This window comes from Agrilus planipennis, unplaced genomic scaffold (assembly GCF_000699045.2).
Source record: "Agrilus planipennis isolate EAB-ADULT unplaced genomic scaffold, Apla_2.0 scaffold175, whole genome shotgun sequence".
NCBI classification, from domain to species: domain Eukaryota; kingdom Metazoa; phylum Arthropoda; class Insecta; order Coleoptera; family Buprestidae; genus Agrilus; species Agrilus planipennis.
Window position 1 is genome coordinate 484715 of NW_020442426.1, and position 19571 is coordinate 504285.

Genomic DNA, 19571 nt, shown 5'->3' on the forward strand with positions numbered 1-19571 from the left:
TAATAATAAGAATGAATACATAGATTAAATGAATCTATTACCATAGATAATTTGTTGAAACCATTGAAATATGGCCACATAGATAATCTTCGCCAGGAGAGTTTAACCGTTAAAATTTGAAAGTTTGAAAGTAAAAGCAAAGGAATTGCTTGGTTATAACTTACATTCTGTACGGGTTGCGACGTATTCAGTTATATGTTTTACAAAGTTAATAATGAAATTAAGTTTTGATGTATAAGACTATTTAAATAGGTACTGTGCGAACATATTATTAAAAATAGGCAAGATGAACGAAAATGAAGTGTAAGTTGTAATTTTTTAGAATAAGTGTGTATAATATATATTGGAACCATAATAATTCTGTAGGGTATTACTGCCTTGGGTAAACGAATTTGTTGATAGAATGAAAGATCGAGTTGAGAAAGGAATTCTTACTTGGTGTAACATTGTAACAGCTATTGGACTAAAAGAAAATGATTTGAATGGCTGGATCACAACTTATCAGGATCAAATTGATACATTGTTGGAAGATATGAATAAAGATGCTTTAAATAATCAACAAAATCTTATTAGGCAAATAGAAAGTCTTTTGATACAATCAGAAGCTTTATGCAAAGAGCTTCATATACAAAAGCCAAATATCGGCACACAAAAATTATGTTTAATTGACAAGCAAAATCTGCTTGTGAAAAACATTGAAGAGTATGTGATTTGCATTTGTTTATGCTTATAACTGTAATACAAATTGAGTTTTTCAGATACCAATTAAAAATTCAAGAGCGTCATAAAGAATTAAATATACTGGAGAAGAAAATGAAACAGGTTTGTCAAAATCTTGGACGCAGGCCAAAGAGTATTTTGGTTTCTCCTCTTCCTTCTGAAGAGCAAGTATTACAATACAAAGCTGACATTGCTCTGCTTGAGGAAGAGGAATATGGGAGGCTTGAGAAGTTTACTGAATTAAAGACAGAAATAATGACTTTGGCAAATGATCTTAAATACAAACCTGTATTAGACTTTGAAAGGAAAGTTTTATGTGAAGAAGACTCTGTTTTTGAAGTGACTGACAGTAATATGAGAGAACTACAGAAGTTCTATGAATGTTTAAAAGAGCAATCACAGAATATTAAATCTGAGATTAACTTGTTTTATGAACGTGTGAAAGTGTTGTGGGAAGTTTTAGAAGAAGACAAACAGAAATGTACCGAATTTATACAAAAATATTCCAGCCACACTTTAGAAGACTTGCAAGCATTTAAAGATGAAGTGCAACGGTGTGAACATTTAAAAAGGTCTAATATAGAGGTAAGATACATAATTAGAAATTGCTGAATTTTTCTTAACTAATGTTTTATAACTAGTAAATATACTTATTTATGCTACAAATTAATGTTAAGAATAACAAATTTACAATTATTTTCAATTAAAAAAATTGTATATTTCATTTTATTGGAATGTTTTTTTTTTATAAAAGGTGTTCGTAAAAAAATTACGTCAGGAATTACTTTTCTACTGGGATTTGTGTTTAGTAAGTGAAAGAGAAAGGAAACAGTTCTTATATTTCGATGAAGATTTATTTACAGAAGATTTGATAAGTTTACATGATATAGAGGTGGAGAAATGGAAAAAATTCTATGCAGAAAATGAGTAATATAACTCAATTATACAAAATCTGTGTAAATTGATTTTTTCTATATTTTCAGTGCAATTTTTAAATTGTTGTCAAAATGGGACCAACTTTATAAGAGGCTGCAAGAATTGGGAAATGCTGCCGTTGCTCCTGATCGTTATAAAAACCGTGGTGGTGTTTTATTGAAGGAGGAAAAGGAACGAAATGTGTTAAATAAACAAATTCCAAAATTGGAAGAGCAATTGAAAGAGTTATCATATGAGTACAGGTTAAAAAATGGGAAGCCATTTACTGTAAATGGGGAAGATCTCGATCTTATACTCGATAAAAATATTGAAGATCGTGAAAATGTAAGTAACATCCTTCCATCCGTGTCATAGATAATTAAAAGGAACATTTTGCACATACTATTTCATAAACAATTTATGAAATAAAATAATATATAAAAAGAATTATCAAACACAAAAAATGTTATTTAGGAAAGAAAATTAAAATGCAGTGCTCGAAAGCAGCGTTTTCAAGATAAAAGTTTGACGCCGGGCCGATCGCTCTTTCCGTTGACTCCTTTGAGTCAGTTTAGCTCGATTAGAAGTACATGTAAACGGAGAATCATGACGCCTTCTATTTCCACTACGAAAAGGTCTAAACAACTGTTACAAGCTGGTAAAAGTATCTCAATTTATATTTTAAATCAATTTTTACTGAAAAAATATTTCACATAGGATTAAAAACAGCACCTCCGAACTACCCTTGCTTAAAAGTAATTGGAGGAAGATCTCGTTATTCTTCTGATAAGAAAAAGAAGAGCAGAAGACGATCGAAACGAAACAAATTGTCACCTAAAACTATGAATACAACATACGACAAATTTGAGGTAAATTGGTAATCTTATTTCATGTTAATTTTTGACTTAGAAAATACTCTTACAAGATTTTTTACTTGTTTTTATCTGATCACGTATGTATATAGGGTGTTTTGTTCGTTAAGCAATCATAAACATCATAAGTAACGTAAATAAAACACTTTTGGAAGTTTCACTTAAATTATTTGTTTTGAGAAAGGATGAGGATTAATAACGTAAAAAAATTTATCTGAAAATCACTTCCACCAAAAGTGCAATATTTTTTTACATGTATTTTAAATATAATTGGTCTTCTATTTTTTCTATGAGTTTATTTTTAAGTTTTTAAATTTAATTATCCAAATTTTTAATTATTGTTCAAAAGAAATCCTTTATATTAATATAGTTTTTTGTTAAAATATATGTATTATACATTTAGTTTTTGCAAAAGAAAATCAGATACGAAAAATTTTTATTTCCTTATTAGGACAGAAAAAAAAATTGATTCTAATTTATGTAATTTTAGGAGGAAGTGTCTAATAAAGGGAAATGTCGCAGCACCGACGTATTTAATGGTGATCTGTCTCCCTTAGCGATACCTTTACCTCAAACTCCCACAAACAGATTGAGGATATAAACTAGTAAGAAGTGCTAATGTTATTTATTTTTTTATTGATTTTATATTTAAATTTAAACGCACAGACTTATGTTCTTCCTCTTTTTTGTACAATTTTTATACAAAGAAAAAATAAATAGTTAAAAAGTAATTTGGAATATATATATATATATTAAAAATATAACACGCAGACAAATAGTTTTCGATATTATGTCTATATAAATTGATTCCTAACATACTATACACATATACAGAGATATATTACAAATACCTTTCACTACTATTTATTGTGCGTTTTTAAAAATAAATATTGCGTCGTTTAGCCAGTAATAAGACTGTCTTAGGTCTCCCTCACAAAGATAAGGAACTTTTGACCATGTTAAAAGTATAAAACCTAATGGTTTAAAAACGTCATTTATTATGCACTCCACCTGCTCTTCAAACGTACTCCCCCTGATTGGAAGTTTTTCTGAAGGTGTGTGGTCTAATGAACCTAACAAAAAAGGTCAATGCTAGGTAAATATAGTAACTTTGCTCCAAGTTGTATTGAGTTTCACATTTTTTCTGTTAGGCGCTCTTCTAATTCGTGAATACTTTCAATATTGTGCTTACTATGGAAATAGTTTACTGGTTTAAAGAAATTGAAATTTTAGATTTTGTCTTTCAAAAATTATGCGACCTTTGTGTAAAGGAATTTACTTGGGGGGGGGGGGCGGTTGAAGGGTTGTGGATTTTTTGGTAATTCTTTGAAATCAGTTTTTTCACTATAAAAATAATAAATCGAAAATGACTTATTTTCAATCTTGGTTTTTTGATTTGATTATAAAACTTGAATCAATGCAACAACAAAAACTAAAATACTCAATATTAACATCTTGATCTTAAATACTATTCAATTTGATTTTGCTTTTTACACAATTATGTTTTTACATCAGAGCTCAACACTAGATGTAATTATTAAGTACTGCAAGGGTAAGATACACTAAAAAATTCGATGAAGCCTGGGGGAAAGTCACTATATTTAATATTTGAGTTTTCCATTTAATGATTTTTACCTGTTTCTACATATGATGAAAATGGTAATACAAGGGCCACTATTAGTCTTCCATTAGGTGTCAATGTATCTTTTATGTCTTTTAATAGTGTTAGTGGTTTATCACAGCGATCTAATAGATTAAGACATGATATTACATTGAATTTGTTATTTCTCTGCCAGTCTTCGATTCCTAATACTCTTAAATGGAAATTATTAATCAAAAATATAAACGAGAAATGAGGAATGTCCTACTTGAATTTACGTTTTTGAAGATGTTTTCTCATTACATGTGATACTTCTGTTACAAAAACTTGTTCGAATGCAGGAGCTAAATTTGCAGTTACTTTCCCATCACCTGCACCTAAATCAAGTAACGAATTTGAGTCCCAATCTCCATCACATGACATTAGTGATAAAAATTGTAGGTGAGATAAGACAAACATTGATCCCCTTTCCAACCACCTAATGGTAAAAAGTATTTTTAATTTTGAATTTTAAAAACGTTAATGATAAGAATAAAACCACCAATTAAAAGCAACACTTGTAATCACCCATTTACTGATGTTTGTGTCATGAACCATCCTAAAAGAACTTTTGCTATACTATGCCACAACTGTGTGAAAATCCAGTCTGATTTTTCTTCAGATTGTTTTAGAAAACACGATGTTTCTTCATCAACATTTAGCTGGACAAAATGAGATGTTATTTCAGAAGAAAGTTTTGTTAAGTTACATTTATACCACTAGAACAATACAAAATTACAAAGTTTATAAAAATCTTATTAATATTAAGTAATAAAAACAACAATTAATATAAAAACGAACCTGAGACTTATCAAAGTGAGTAAGGTAATCATCAATTTTTTGTTTCTCATAGAGAGCTCGAGCTAGGGAACTTCTCGGTTTTAAGTAAGTAGTCATTTCTAATTTTTTAACATCTAAGATTGGTAATTCTTTACATTAGTTGACATTGGAATTGAGACATGAAGTTTAGTCAGGTAGGTAGTACTCACCAAGTGAAGTAGTGTAGTAGTATTTACTAGAATTTTGTTTATTATTTGTTTAAAAATGAATGTGAGTGAGATACAGGCCCTTAAAGTTTTCTTAATCGGAGGAAATACCGGTAGGTACGGCCCTGGCTTCAGCCTTCCGTCAGCTGTTCCCGCCAAACATCGTTTGTCCTAAAACATATCTTCCTAACATTATTCTAATGTATCAGCCCGCCTTCGGCGGGCAGGGGCATTAAACAAACTCGAGTCTGTCATACATCTACCTAACTAAACAATGACGTCATCAATGCATATTTGGCGAGAACAGCTGACGAAGGGCAGCAGCCAGGGCCGTACCAATCGAAATTTCCTTCCGATTAAATAACTTTAGGAGCCTGTATCTCAAGCTACATTGGTTTCCGCACGGAATTAATGCTACCACACGATTCTACTTGGTCAGTACTACCTACCTGACTAAACTTCATGTCTCAATTCCAATGTCAACTAATGTAAAGAATTACCCTAAGATTTTTTATAATTATATAATTTGTAACATATCTGCTTCAAAAACGATTTGATTTTTAAAACAATAATAAAACTGACCAATAAACCAAGGTTATATTTAATTTCTTGACCATAGATAATTTATTGACCATAAACATAGATATTTATATTTATGGCCATAGATAATAGATACACAAAGGTTTATGGCAAAGAACTATAGCCATAGAAAAGAGATATGCAGTATAAGTATTATTATACATCTCCTATCTATGAACTGTGGCAAATAAGCATTTGGAAGTATTTTGAAAGTAACAAACCCAACTAACAAAAATCTTATGTCACCTGATCACCATATAGACACTATTATAAGATACATGATATGATAGTATAAAGGTACGCCCTCCTAAACATAATTATTTTATCTAATTCATAAAGAATATAAAATAATTTTTAAACTGCAAATAATGAAAAAAGAGTAAAAAGCAGCAATTATTATTAAAGTTATAATAATATTTGTTTGTTAGGCTCGTTTGGCTGAATAAACGAAGACTTCTACATCGAATGCAGCGACGTTTACTAATGAACATGCCTTAGCGGTTAGAATTGTGGTACAATAAAAGTAAGAGATGAAACGAAGTTTCCGACAATATCCATCTCTCTCACGATAGTGCGTAAGCGTGTCATGAAAGAGATAGGGTAGTCCGAAACCATACGCCATCTCCCTCACTTTTCGAGCCAAGAAATTATTACAATGACAAATGACATACGGCTAAGGCACGTCCATTAATATATGTCTATGATCGAATGTATCGTATCTATGAAATGTACCTAATATATCAATATGTCCAATAAACTTTCGACCTACTATATATTCTATGTATATATTTTTTACCTATGATATGGCCTTTATGTTATATGGCTATTATCTATGAATCTATACATTGCTTAAACCGAAAGCAAAAAAGACCGGTTATTGAAGCTGTTTGATTTTGAGGTTAGTTAATGGGTTAATACGACTTTTTGTTTATCAAAACTTAAATTTTACATTTAACAGATCCTGTTTTAATTTTAAATAAGTGTTGTGTTTTTGTAATTTGAATTTTTAATTTAAGTTCAAATCTCCACTAATGGAAGGTAAAGTAACTTCAATATTACATAGTATAAAATTTAAATGTACTTTTCATAGACAATAAAACCGAAGATTTATGGAATCCCTACAAGGAGTTGCTTAAAGTAATTAACAGATATGTTTGCGATGGAGCATCTAGTTTACCTTCATCAGAATTTGAGAATGTTTTACGTCGACATAAACAGAACTTTCTTTCTCTTTTACAAAATCCTGTAAGTAATAAGTACCTTATGCAAAAATCTAGATCTCATTTTAATACCAAAAGTTTCTCACTTTTTAAATGTAATTTCATGAAATTTTTATGTGGTGCAAATAGAAATTTAATTGATATGTAACTGAAATTACTGAGATATTTGAGTTATCCTCTACTACAACATACTCCTCTGGAATAATTATTATACCAATGTATTATAAATCACCTTATACGTACTACTGAAATTTTTATTTTTGTAAAATTGTTATTTTTGCTACCAGTAAGTACTTTTTATATAATTAAAAAAAGGATTTATACCCGTTAATTATTATTAAATAAAAAAAAAAAATACCTGAAACATAACTCTACCGGGGAATAGAAAGTGGGTCTAATTTCTATATGCTATTAACCTGAAATAACTAGTTTTTGGAATAGGGTTGACACCTTAGGTTTTTAAAGGTATTCTTTAAATTTTAGGAATTGTTGTTTTAATTAAACAAAAAACTTAGTAAATGAATAAGCTATTTCTGTATTTGACTCATTATAACTTAATACAAACATTAAAATTTATATGCTATAGCCGAAGAGTCCAAAAAGTAGAGAAGAGCTCAAGAAGGGTATGGTAGAAGGAATTACAGTACGTGGAATTGGGCATCAGATTCTTTCAAAAGAACTTTATCAAGAAGCTATAATTTTATCAGACATGTACGATTTAAACGAATTTGTAGCACTAGATCTCCTCTGCACTGCACAAATACAGATGACATACTATCCAGGTCTTCCAAGAGGCTTAGTAGCCATTCTACTCTATTATGATGGACGGAAATGCCTTGTATCTGCCCTAAGAATATTAGTTCAAGCTAGAAAAGGAATACAATGGACTGTCAGCATGAAACCTGATGTCCAAACCTTCATAACAAATTACACAGACCAGCTGTTGGAAAGTGGTTTATTTGACAGAATTTTCGAACTTATAAGAACGCTAGATTGGAGCAAAGAATTGGAAAAGTTGCAGCATAATCTTGCTCTTGGAGGTCCGAAACATAGACGGATGGTAGTTGATTTATTCAACACTATTCGACACATCCTGGCAGATATTGTATTTATTTGGGCTGCTCAAACTGGGTTGCCTACTAATGTAATGTCTAAACTTATTGGATTGTTACAAGAACAGAAAAATGAAGATGATGCAAGTGGAAAAATAGACAGTGTAACGTTTTTATTACAAATGGGATTTTTGGCTGCAATTGATCTCAGTGCTTTGCACATCAGAGAAAATGGAGAACAGTTCGTTCGTTCTCTGCCCGTACTGTCAGATAAAAGTTTCCTAGAAATGATGATAACGGATCTGACGCCTAGCAAAAGAACTTGGGCATGCCAAGGTTTGCAAGCTCTTTCTATGTACGGGTTTTCGGTTACTTTAGCCTTATTACGTCTTTTACCTCAGTGCCAAGATTATCATTTTGCGATAGAATACGAGAATAATTTTATCGATGCTGCAATGGATTTAAAAGTTTTTGAATTCTTAAACTACATTTTTTTAGAGAATGATTTGCTATACGAAGAAGAATTTTTATTGAAGCGAATGCACAATTTAATTACTGATTTTATTGTTCTTATGTATTCAAAAGTCAAAGAAATGAGAATAAAAGCAGATGAAACTGCCAGAACCGTCCAAGTTTACTTTAACGAGGGTCTAGAAGCTCCTGTTAATTTGCCTCGTCATTTCGAACATTTACTACTGTCTATTTCAAAGCTCTACAGCAAAGATCCCCTCAAATTGGAATTGATGATTGATTATTGGTGTCCATTAGAAATAAATCCAAATTTGTCGTATTCTTACCGTGCTCCACCTAGATCTGTTTCACTTTTCAAGTTTCTGCGTTTAGCAGGTGATATGGTGCCGGCAAATCTTTTCGTGCCATATTTAAAAATGTTAAAAAGTCTGTCTAACTGCCAACAAGCTGCCAGACATTGTTTTAACATGTTAAAACAATCAGGACAAGGTTACAATAATACAATTTCTTGGGACCACTTCTTTATATCTTTTAATCAGTATTATGGAAGTTTAAAACAAGAAGCTCCTCCTATTAACGATACTGTGTACAGATCGCGTATGTATCACAAAGGGATCACACCTCAAGAAGTTCAAGGGTTACATGCTGTCCTTGAACTAATACGTACTGTTGCTGAAAAGGACGAGTTTTCAAGATTAGCTCTTTGCGAACATCCAGGATGGGCTCCTTTGACTATTCTTTTGGGATTGGTGGCTTGTTCTGTACCTTTATCTTTAAAAGCAAACTTATTGTATGCTTTGGCTGCACTTTGTAAGTCTCATGACATCGCTTCTCAAATGTGGAATAACTTGGAGGACTCTCAGATTTTGGTAACGATTCCATCAACTTCTAGTTACCAACCGCGAGGTATTCAAACAGAATTAGAAGAAGTCGAAGCACGAAATGAAGAATATCCTCTTACTCGAGCATTTCTCGAATTTTTGGATATCCTTGTTGACTCGGGAATACCACGTACATTGGGTGCAGGTCCGAGAAAACCAGGATTTGACCCTTACCTTACTTTTATCATAAATTCCGTTTTTTTAAAGTTTCATAATCGTGCATATAAAGATGAAAGTGAGAAATGGATGGTTGCAGCCGTGTGTTTGAAGTTGTTAGAAAAATTTCTTAAACATTATGAACCTCAACATTCTGATTTTCCGAACACTACAAAGCAAAATGAATTTAATTCACCGCCTGGATTTCATATAATGTTACAAATGAATAGTAAAACTGAATTTTTAAACTTAATACTGTTCATTATTGATGAAGGAAGTTTGCTTTTGGAGCAATACACTCCATTTCCAGGGAAGGAATTCCTTGCAAAAGCGATACTCAGTTGTCTGAATATAATAGAACGTTCACTAGTTTTACAACATCAGTTTGTAAATATGGTTTTGTCATCATCTTGTCCTGTATTACTTTCTCATCTGAATAAACTTCTACTCACAATTAATCCTCGTACAGGAAAACCAGACTACTGCAATACTTTCGTGAAGTACATTAATTTGGTGGGTTCTTTCCCTAATCACACACTTGCAAGTGCAAAAATTTTACTTAATCTTACTTCATCACCTCTTGTGCATTCTCATCTCACTAATATATTTTTATCAACTGAAAATCACGAATTTATCAGAGATGCATTTGTAGAATGCTTAGATGCTTCTTGCGAGTCTAAAGAGGATGAACCAATTTGCAACAGTAAAGAATATGTTTTAAAAATATTAAAACAATGTTTACCATATAGCTCCCCAAATCTTACTCACTTTTTACTCGGTTTCGACTTGAAGCGAGATATTTCTCAGACCTTATTTCAATTACCAGGTGTATTAGATTTCCCTAGAACATGCATTCACTCTTTATTCAGTATCTTACATTCAGCCATATCAAATGACTTTACAATTGCGCTAAAACCAACTCTGCTAGAATCTGCTTATCATTTGTTGTATTTGCTTTGCTCGAATTATAAGACTTATAATCCTGTTTTACGATTTTTGAGACTGAACCAGAAATTTTTCAAGCAGCATTTAATAATTTGCGCTGAGCGAGCTAACGATGGCTTAACACAACTCAATCAACTTTCTTGGCTTCTTAAAACTCTTGCCGTTGAGATAAAATTAACATGTTGTAGCAAGCAAGTGTTTTATTTAAAGGAATTACTTAACTTATTGTTAGGAATATCTGAAGATGATGATTTATTTCATGATTCGTATAGTATAGTTCAAAAAAGTTCTCATAGAATCGACGAAATTTCCTCAATGGCTTCAAAAAACGAAAAGAGAACCCTTTTAATTGATTTACTGATGAAGTTTGATTTTAAAATTCAAGAAATAATATCACCAAAATGGGAATGCTTCGATAACAATGTTTTGGAAACGTTATTAAATAGCTGTAGAACAGAAACTGCACCAAAATTGATTGATTTAAAAAAGCTACATCGCGTTTTAGTAGATGAAGTGGCTGCTATTCAAGGAAGTACAGCAGTAGGGCAGAAGCATGCAATTTTTCAAGAAATTCAAAAAATTCTTGTTCATGCACTGAACTTGAACAATTTGAGAACAACTGCTGCAGGTATGATAGAGTTTGTAGATGGTTGGAGGCAAGTACTTGAAGTTATCTGCATTTATTTACCAAGTGACATTTTATCTATTTCACAACAACAAGTTCTGTGCATAACATTTTTGGAAAAAATGTTGAATAAAGTAGTTAACGAAGAGTTGTTGGTTGAAGTGGCTATTCATCTTTCTGGGGCCATTTTACTGCTATTAGAACATTTACGAAGATGCAATGTTAGAGAAAAAAGATATAAGGAATTAAATAAAAAGAACGAAGATCTTATTTTTCAGCATGATGTTTTAAAAAGTAACATTGTATCATTGCAAAATATATTGGAACGCCTATTAGAATGGATCACAAATTCAGACGTTACATCACAAAAATTGAGAATTAATTTATATGGTTGTCTGGTAACATTTTTGCATTTGATTAATATTAAAGAAGAACAATCTGACGTGAAGGTGGAGAATAGCACTTTTGTTAGTCGTTTGGACAGTTCCAAAGTATCAATAAAGGATCAAGAAATTCGTACAACGATACCAATTAATCTTTTTTCTATTTTTGGCGAAAAGCTTATCGACCTTATATGTCAAGATTGCACAGGTGGACACGACGTTTGCAAAATGCTTTCCATGGCCAGTTTCAGTATTCTTATAAATTTAACGGGTAACATAAATTGGATTATGTATATGTCAGCTCGAGGTTATATAAAACACATAATAGAAAGTATATTAAATTCTGATGATGATTTGCGAGCTGTGTTAGAACCTGTTCCCCAAAATCTGCGACCGCTGTACCTTTATGAATCTAAAATGTCTTTGTTAAATCGAATAGCTACTACACATATGGGATCTGAACTGTTACTAGAACAACGTTTGATGTCTTGTTTGTGTAATATGAAAGTGTTTGATTATCATCCAGAACTTGTACTTCAAGCTGATGTACCTAAAGATACTATAGAAGATTTCATATTACCAGTGGAAATTCGATATTTCCAATTGCTGTTTCCAGCTTTGAATATTTGTAATGCTATCCTCACAAGTCTGGGAACTATTAATAAATCAGCAGCTTCCCAAATAATATCATTCCTATTAAGCCATGTTGAAATAGTTGAATTGGTATTACGAGGTGGTACTCCAGTCCTTACTTTGGAATTTTTAAAAGAATTGGCGTACCTTACTTCTGTAATTGCGAGAACTGCAACAAACGAACTACTTTTAATATTAGAAGAAGATAAAACTGTTCAGGATAGTCGAGTACATTTACATAAAATCAAAAAATTAATGTTAGGTCTTATACCGAAATTCATGATGTCTGAAAGGACAGTTAAAGAACTCTCCACATCCTCGGAAAGTGACCATACTCACAAAATATCAGAAAGGCTTTTATATGCCCAACAAGTAACATCTAATTTGCTACTATATTCGCGAAACATTATTGGAAGTCATGGTATTGAACATTCTAGCGTTGACGTTGTGTTTGCACCTTCCATAACAACGAGTTTAAGTGTGTTTGGCGCTAAACAAGATTTTGCTAATTACACAGATCAAAGCCCGAATTTGGGAGTTGTAATTCAAATTTTATTGAATTCAGTAAACTATTACCATCAAGAAAAGGTGACCGTAGATAATCTTTCTAGAAGATTGCGGGAAATACCTGAAATGAACAGTGTTGATTTAAAAGAATTTCATGATCAAAGTGAAACATTCAATATTAATATTATTAGAGAAACTGCTTATGATGCTATATCAAAGAAATTACAAAAGAAGAAAAAGGAAATAGAATGCTGTTTGTTCACTATTGAGAATTCTTTGTACCTAATTTGGACTCACCTGGAATTTTACATGTTGAAAGCTATTCCCAAATCGAAATTTGTTAGTCTCGTGGATACAGAAAAGAATTTTGCGATGGATAGTAAGTATATATATCTGTTTGTTTAGTTAATGAATTAGTACCGCACATACATATTAAGTATTATTTAATAAAATACACGTTTAAAAGTAACTCTCATTTTCCCTAATTTTCACTTCAATTTCACTCATATTCGCACATTTCCTCACATGCTTCGCTTTTTATTGTCTCTACCGTCAACCCCTACATGCTATTTTCTAACCATCTTTACATTCCATCATAAATTCGCATAGTTCAGCTTTTTAATTTTGCATTATTGTTCCACGACAGAACAAGTGAGTTAATGTTTTCTCAGTACTTCTACATAATCTATATTCTTTCTTATATCCTCTCCCTATATTATCATATCTAATTTTAGCCCATATTTCCTTATTCTATTTTAATTTTTAATTATCAAACATTGCTGTGAAATCAACTTCATTTCTTTCTGCTGCATATTAATTCAAATTAATGAGGAAACATTTGATGCTACTATCACACCCTCATCAGAAATCGAACCCGGGCACTTGGCGTAACGTTTTGTCGTGGAACAGCAGCAACAAATTTTTCCTCGCGGTTTTCCCTACGGTTCTCCAAAGCTTACTTAGACAATTTTCATTTATATAAATATTCAAATTTTAGCAACGCTTTCGTCTGCTGCGGATGCTACTTGGAAGTGTAGCCTGGAAGACATAAGTTCTTTGAAACACAATTTGTATTCAGTGCTAAACGATAGCTTCTGCAGGCAGCTTTTAGATACAGCTCAGGTAAGACTTCTTTATGAATCAATATTTGAATGCAATTATTAATTAGAATTATTTGAGCTTATCGTTGGTGATTTTTAGGAGAGTTCTGAATTGGACAAAAGTTTTCTGGAAGTGCTACTCAGAAAGATAAAAAGATTAATTCAATTCGTACCGGTAAAATAACTTTTTTTTAAATTTTTAAAACCAAACCTTTATTGTTAATTAAACAGTGTACATATACATTTTTGTACATTATTAATCAGTTAAATAAACTGTTTAAATTTGCTTTGTGTCTTCTACGACTGCCTCATCCCACGGTCCGTGGATATTGTCTTTGTGTCGCTGGTATTTTACAAAAAGATAAGGACAGAGACCATTTAATAGCACCAAACTGCAAAGAAATAGCGCAAACATTGTCTTTGAAACGCACCATAACACCACTATATCAAATGCCACTAGTGAAGGTGTTATAAAATATAAATTATCCACTTTTGCTTTCAAAAATGGAAATAGAATGAAACATTGAGTGGAAAAAGTCATTAGTACAAAAGCCTCAAAGGCAGATGCGAGCCGCGACGATAAACAAATCGAAGCAAAAATCGCTGCGCTTATCGATAAACCGTTTGATACGATCGATCCATCAATACCATAATTGAAAAAAATTAAATGGATCAACATCATAAAAAAAGTCATCGTGTAAATTGTATCGGTACTAATAGTGTCTGTAAGAGTGTGCAAAACTGGAGAAAATAAATGCCCAAACACTATATACATAAGTAATGTTCTCACATCGTGTCCTATAGTCTTCTTATTAATGCTTATACTTTTAAACGAATAAATTATGTACCCAATAAAAGTAACACTACTTGAATATGTAAATACTGTGCTAGGATCTATCCAATTGTTATATAAAAAAGTGTAGTGAAGAACAAACAGGACAACAGTACACAGTTCGTTAATAACTAATGACGCTCCCTTTATCGCTTCTTTGAACGAGACAGGTTTAAAGTAAATGTTCTTACGAAGCTCTCTGAGAAAGGTCTCGTCGGTATAGTTGTCAGGATATCCCTCATTTGCGTATAATTTTCTGCACCATGGTTGTTGATCGGGTTCTATTGGTACACTCATTTTCAGTTCATTATGAAATTTAGGAAAAGTTGTATTGTGGTTTTTGCAACATATTTGCCTCAGAAATATAAAACTTATTTAAAATGTATTAAACTGAATATTCCACGAAAATGTAAGTAATAATATTCTTGCTGTTATAAATATAAAAAAAACTGAGTTAATCTCTAAAACAGCAACTTTTCTACAATTTTAATAACACACCTCTTTAAAACAAAGTAAGGTTAAACGCTATCATAGACAAAACCATAAACGTCATGTTTTAAACGCATAGAATGAATTTGTGGTTCTATGATTTATGATAGGTCTATGGATAAGATAGGCGCCTCGTCTATGATAGGGCTATGGCTAGATCTATGGTAATGAGTAAGAGTGTGTAGATAGCCTGCAATCGTGATCTTTTTAAATATAAATACCTCCATTTATTTCAGAAATGACTGCCCTTATGTGTTAAAATTTGTCATGTTCTTGTCGAATCGTAACTTAATTTAAAATAATATAAAATATAATCTAAAGTAATGGATTCTGCTTTAAGAAGTGAAATATTAAAATTACGATGCTCTGACTGTAATAATTTACTTTCAGTAGGACCTATACGGATGACTGCAAACGGGGAAAATATTTGCGGAAGATGTCTGAATGCATCAGATGCTTCTAGGAACTATGCTTATGAAGCGCTCGCTTCAAAACTGACTTTTCCTTGTCGATTTGAAGGTTGTAATGAAAATATACCTTGGGCTAAGGTCAGACGGCACGAAGATATATGCTCGCATCGCCCTTATGAATGCTTATTGAAAAACTGTAAATGGTCTGGAAAAATTGTACACTTATGTTCACATTTTAAAGCAGAACACAAAGAGTTATATTTAAAAGAAAGTCAAAGCTTTCCCTTGGATTGTAGCAAAGACTTAAATTTTTTTATGGTTAATTGCTCATTAGGAAAAACCTTCATATTTGAAATAGCCTGTGAATCGGGGAAACTACAATTTGTTCCTTATTATTTTGAGCATATTGATACTCCCAAAGATTTAGTCGTTAAAATAAAATTGGGAAACAAAGTCGATCATCTTTCACTGGTTAAAGAAGTGACCGCGATATCGATGTATGATCGTCAAAATTTGAATTCGGGGATTCCTGTACTTTTTGATAAAACATTGGGCATATTTTCATCTCTTAAACTGGATTGTTCATTCCAAATTGAAATGAATTGTCTTATTACAGACAATATATTACCGATGAAATTTTCTAAAAGATGCAGTTGTCCTTGTGATAAATTGATTGAATTTGATTACTATTTAGAGACAATTAGTAATGATGATGCGAAAATCCCCTGTATCCATAATGGATGCGATTCTGTTTTAAAAAAAGGAAACATTTATTCACATACAGCAGAATGTGAATATAGATTGTTCAAATGTCAAAGAGAAGGGTGTAGCAAAGTCAAATGTATTTTCAAAGATCTAGTAGATCATTATATAAAAAAACACGACGCAACTCGTCATGACTCTATATTTACATGGGGTTGGAACATAAAACATTTAAAAACGAAAAAGGTGTGTATTTGTTTCGATGCTGTTATTGCATATGATACAATATTTGATGATCATTCTAAAATAACATATTCAGAACAAGAGCAAACTTACACAATAACGTTTGATATCAAAGAAATACGTCTAAAAAAAACCAACCAGTTTAAATTTAAAGTTGTTCTTCTACATCAGTCAGACAGTTCTAATAATTTAATNAAATTGAAATTAATAAGCCTACTGACGTGGTAAAGGAGTTTTTGTTATTTTTATGTGTTGTATTATTAAACACAGTAATTATACCTTAATACCTCCTTAAGTAAGAAGATGCGCCACTTATTCTATTATTGATTATTTGTGAATTGTTTAATATTTTAATTGTTCAAACTGTTAAAAATCTCTGATGAATAACCTGGCGTAACATGTTAAATTGATCATTTTTAGGTACGTGCTTCGATTTACGTTAAAGTACTGATATATTTTTTTAATTTTTTTATGTAACATTTTCTGGTGTAGGTACGTGTGCGATTGCATTTGTGCTATGATGTATGCACATATATGGTGTTATATTAAATTTTTTATTTCTTTAATAACTTTATTTATGCCTCTATAAGTTTTCTTTCTAATTTTTTCTAACAAATTCGTATTATTCCAGTATATATTCCAATGTTTATTCTTTTTGTTACCATGTAAGAGAATAAAAAAAATAAAACAATTGGTTTTTAGTTTATGTACTGTTAAATGCATATTTTATTCAATTTAAAACAAAATGTAACTCTCTGACCGCCTATTGGGTCATTAGACATTATTTTATACTTTAAATTTAATTTTTTGGTGGCAAAGTACAAAGTGTACAACTATTTTTTAATTAATGTGTTTTATTTTCAATAGAAAGTTATAATTTACGAAATCACAGTTATAAAATACATCTATGTATAGAGGCCTTTAATTTCTCATATTCTTGAAAATTCATTACACAAGTAGTTTACATTTTTGCCTAACTGAACATACAATTGTGGCATGGTAAAATAAAAGTTATCAATCCAGATATCATTTAGTCTCTCCAGTTATGTGAACATTCATAATTACAACATTTATAAAAGGTTGTCATTGGCTCATCTGCAGAACGTGTTTGCAGCTGCATAAAGTAGGCTCTACCGTGACTGCACTTTGGGCACACTACCTCAGTTGAATCTACATTTTTCCATGCTTCTTCTCCTCCAAGAACATCATCTATTTCTTTGAGTTTATAATAGCTTCTGTTTGTTATAGTCTTCGTGATATTATAGAATGTGGGGCAAATTTTACATACCATTTTAAGTTTACACGCATTAAATTCCTCTACAAACATCATATTCCCGCACAATGAACAAAAAGGAATCATTTTTGTTGCCATTTCGCTTTCTTACACAGGTTTTGCGGCTATTTTTTGATATAAAAATTAACCTCCATGAATTACATATCATTTGTGATTATTTTTATAAACACTGGATACAAAAGAAGAAGACTCTTCCAATTCTATTATCTCTATATTCTGGACATATCCATTATCTATGAGATTGTCAGATCTCAGATGACAGCTGTCATCCCAGATTGACATCAGGTTGTCACAAATTGGTTATCTATTTATTATTTATTAAAATAATTGAGTTACCAAATGGAGTTTTTTGTTGAAATTTATTTCGTCATGGATATCGCTTCAAAATTGTAAAATATTTTTGTGATTTACGTTTCATTAAGTTGTTTATATTTTTAATTAGCCTGAAACGTTGTGGTAACACGTCATTTGTAAATAGTTTTTACGAGTTTTAAAGCATAACTGCTATAAGAATAATATTTTCCGTATGTTAAAATGCTGTGATTTTCGTTACGTCAGGCAATTGAACATCGCTGATTTTGATAAGCTTATCACCTCCTTCGCAACAAGTACTTTTTAAAAAATTGTCTGCAATATGCTCTGTATTTACCATCTGTCAGGAACATCTTGACAGTAATTATACCTTACTGCTGTTTAGAATTATGGGTGTCGTAATCTTATTTCCAATTATTTTACTTTTGGTTGTGTTATTGTCATTGTCAACATGCTGTTCGGAAGAGGTAAAACATCACATGACTGCAACAGAGCGAATGGAACTCAGGTAATACAATTTTTATTTTATTATAGTGACTATTTTCATTTATTGATATGCTTTAGGGAGGAAGCCAGAGATATGTTTTACCATGCTTATCATGCATATATGGAAAATGCTTACCCTGCAGATGAACTTATGCCATTGAGTTGCAAAGGGAGGTACCGTGGACTAACACCTTATAGAGGAGATATTGATGATTGTTTGGGAAAGTAAGTATAACAAAGTGTAAATGTTCAGTATCTATTTAAACATCTTTTACAGTTTTTCTTTAACATTGGTGGATACATTGGATACTTTAGTGATATTGGGTGACTTGGAAGAATTTGAACATGGAGTAAAATTGATTGTAAAAGATGTTTCGTTTGCCAATGATGTTGTTGTATCAGTCTTTGAAACGAATATACGTGTCTTGGGGTAAGTTCAAAATTGGACAATTAAATTAAGTGTGTTCATTTTGATATTGTAGGGGCTTATTATCTGCTCATATTTTGGCTGAATATTTACAACAGCGAACTGATTTTCTTCAATGGTATCGAGGAGAACTGCTTCAAATGGCAAAGGATGTAGGTGATAGGCTGCTGCCAGCATTTAACACCACTACTGGTATTCCTTACTCTAGGGTAAGTTAATAATGATACATTTATTAATCCAGTTCACGTTCCACGTAATTATACTTCATTACAAATGAACAATAGAAATTTAATTTCAAGAATGACATCTATATCTTTTATCTCACTTAATAATTTATCATTTCTTATCAAAGATAAAATTAAATGTAAATAAATTAAAAAAGGTAGTATTAATTATTTATGCATCAGGTTTAATAAAACAATACAATATGAAGTGTATACTGTAACAGTTACTTTTTGAAATAACTTTGTAGTATTGTTTTTGTTTAGAACAGAATAACTTTAATTTTGATTCAACAAGTTGAATGATCTTATTACGCGAATAAAATTTCCCTTGTTACTTATGGGTCATTAACAGTGATCTGACCTTAATACACGTATACTGTTTATTAATCATTTTCCTTCTATATATTTTGTATACATTTTATATTATTAAATTTAATGAGTCATTTAATAAAAAAATGTATTTATTTT

At 31.3% G+C, this 19571-nt stretch overlaps 6 protein-coding genes across 9 annotated transcripts in view; 3 read left to right on the top strand and 3 right to left on the bottom strand.

Moving 5' to 3' along the window:
* Positions 1-84: 84 nt before the first annotated feature.
* LOC108736494 (protein regulator of cytokinesis 1-like) lies at positions 85-3417 on the top strand. The gene is made up of 8 exons (XM_025980230.1): positions 85-303; positions 367-702; positions 759-1305; positions 1475-1647; positions 1704-1980; positions 2110-2293; positions 2353-2504; positions 2998-3417. Exons 1-8 carry the CDS (start codon positions 287-289, stop codon positions 3106-3108), a joined length of 1797 nt encoding a protein of 598 aa, XP_025836015.1. The 5' UTR covers positions 85-286; the 3' UTR covers positions 3109-3417.
* On the bottom strand, positions 3268-5738 carry LOC108736495 (methyltransferase-like protein 9). 3 transcript variants are annotated; one of them, XM_018468942.2, is made up of 6 exons: positions 5715-5738; positions 4948-5060; positions 4675-4865; positions 4376-4585; positions 4143-4321; positions 3268-3580 (listed from the first exon to the last, which is right to left on the bottom strand). In XM_018468942.2, exons 2-6 carry the CDS (start codon positions 5041-5043, stop codon positions 3372-3374), a joined length of 885 nt encoding a protein of 294 aa, XP_018324444.1. In that variant the 5' UTR covers positions 5044-5060; positions 5715-5738; the 3' UTR covers positions 3268-3371. The 3 variants fall into 3 exon arrangements, with proteins under 3 accessions (XP_018324444.1, XP_018324443.1, XP_018324442.1); XM_018468941.2 differs by lacking the exon at positions 5715-5738 and adding an exon at positions 5633-5703; XM_018468940.2 differs by lacking the exon at positions 5715-5738 and adding an exon at positions 5136-5190.
* An 811-nt stretch (positions 5739-6549) lies between these two features.
* LOC108736493 (nuclear pore complex protein Nup205) lies at positions 6550-13934 on the top strand. Its single transcript, XM_018468938.1, has 5 exons — positions 6550-6749; positions 6802-6956; positions 7518-12963; positions 13582-13706; positions 13785-13934. The coding sequence occupies exons 1-5, from the start codon at positions 6743-6745 to the stop codon at positions 13866-13868; spliced, it is 5817 nt and encodes a 1938-aa protein (XP_018324440.1). The 5' UTR covers positions 6550-6742; the 3' UTR covers positions 13869-13934.
* On the bottom strand, positions 13895-15038 carry LOC108736496 (phosphatidylinositol N-acetylglucosaminyltransferase subunit C). The gene has a single exon (XM_018468944.2). It carries the CDS (start codon positions 14811-14813, stop codon positions 13962-13964), a length of 852 nt encoding a protein of 283 aa, XP_018324446.1. The 5' UTR covers positions 14814-15038; the 3' UTR covers positions 13895-13961.
* Positions 15039-17264: 2226 nt separating this feature from the next.
* LOC108736502 (DNA-directed RNA polymerase III subunit RPC10) lies at positions 17265-17911 on the bottom strand. Its single transcript, XM_018468954.1, has one exon. The coding sequence runs from the start codon at positions 17730-17732 to the stop codon at positions 17391-17393; it is 342 nt and encodes a 113-aa protein (XP_018324456.1). The 5' UTR covers positions 17733-17911; the 3' UTR covers positions 17265-17390.
* A 181-nt stretch (positions 17912-18092) lies between these two features.
* Positions 18093-19571, top strand: part of LOC108736501 (ER degradation-enhancing alpha-mannosidase-like protein 3) — an 11260-nt gene continuing 9781 nt past the window's right edge. Inside the window, exons 1-4 of one of the 2 annotated variants that reach the window (XM_018468953.2) lie at positions 18093-18474; positions 18531-18677; positions 18730-18882; positions 18935-19088. In XM_018468953.2, the coding sequence (XP_018324455.1) occupies positions 18356-18474; positions 18531-18677; positions 18730-18882; positions 18935-19088 (573 nt within the window). In that variant the 5' untranslated portion in view covers positions 18093-18355. The remainder of the gene's footprint in view (positions 18475-18530; positions 18678-18729; positions 18883-18934; positions 19089-19571) is intronic. The other variant, XM_018468952.2, reaches the window with a different exon arrangement.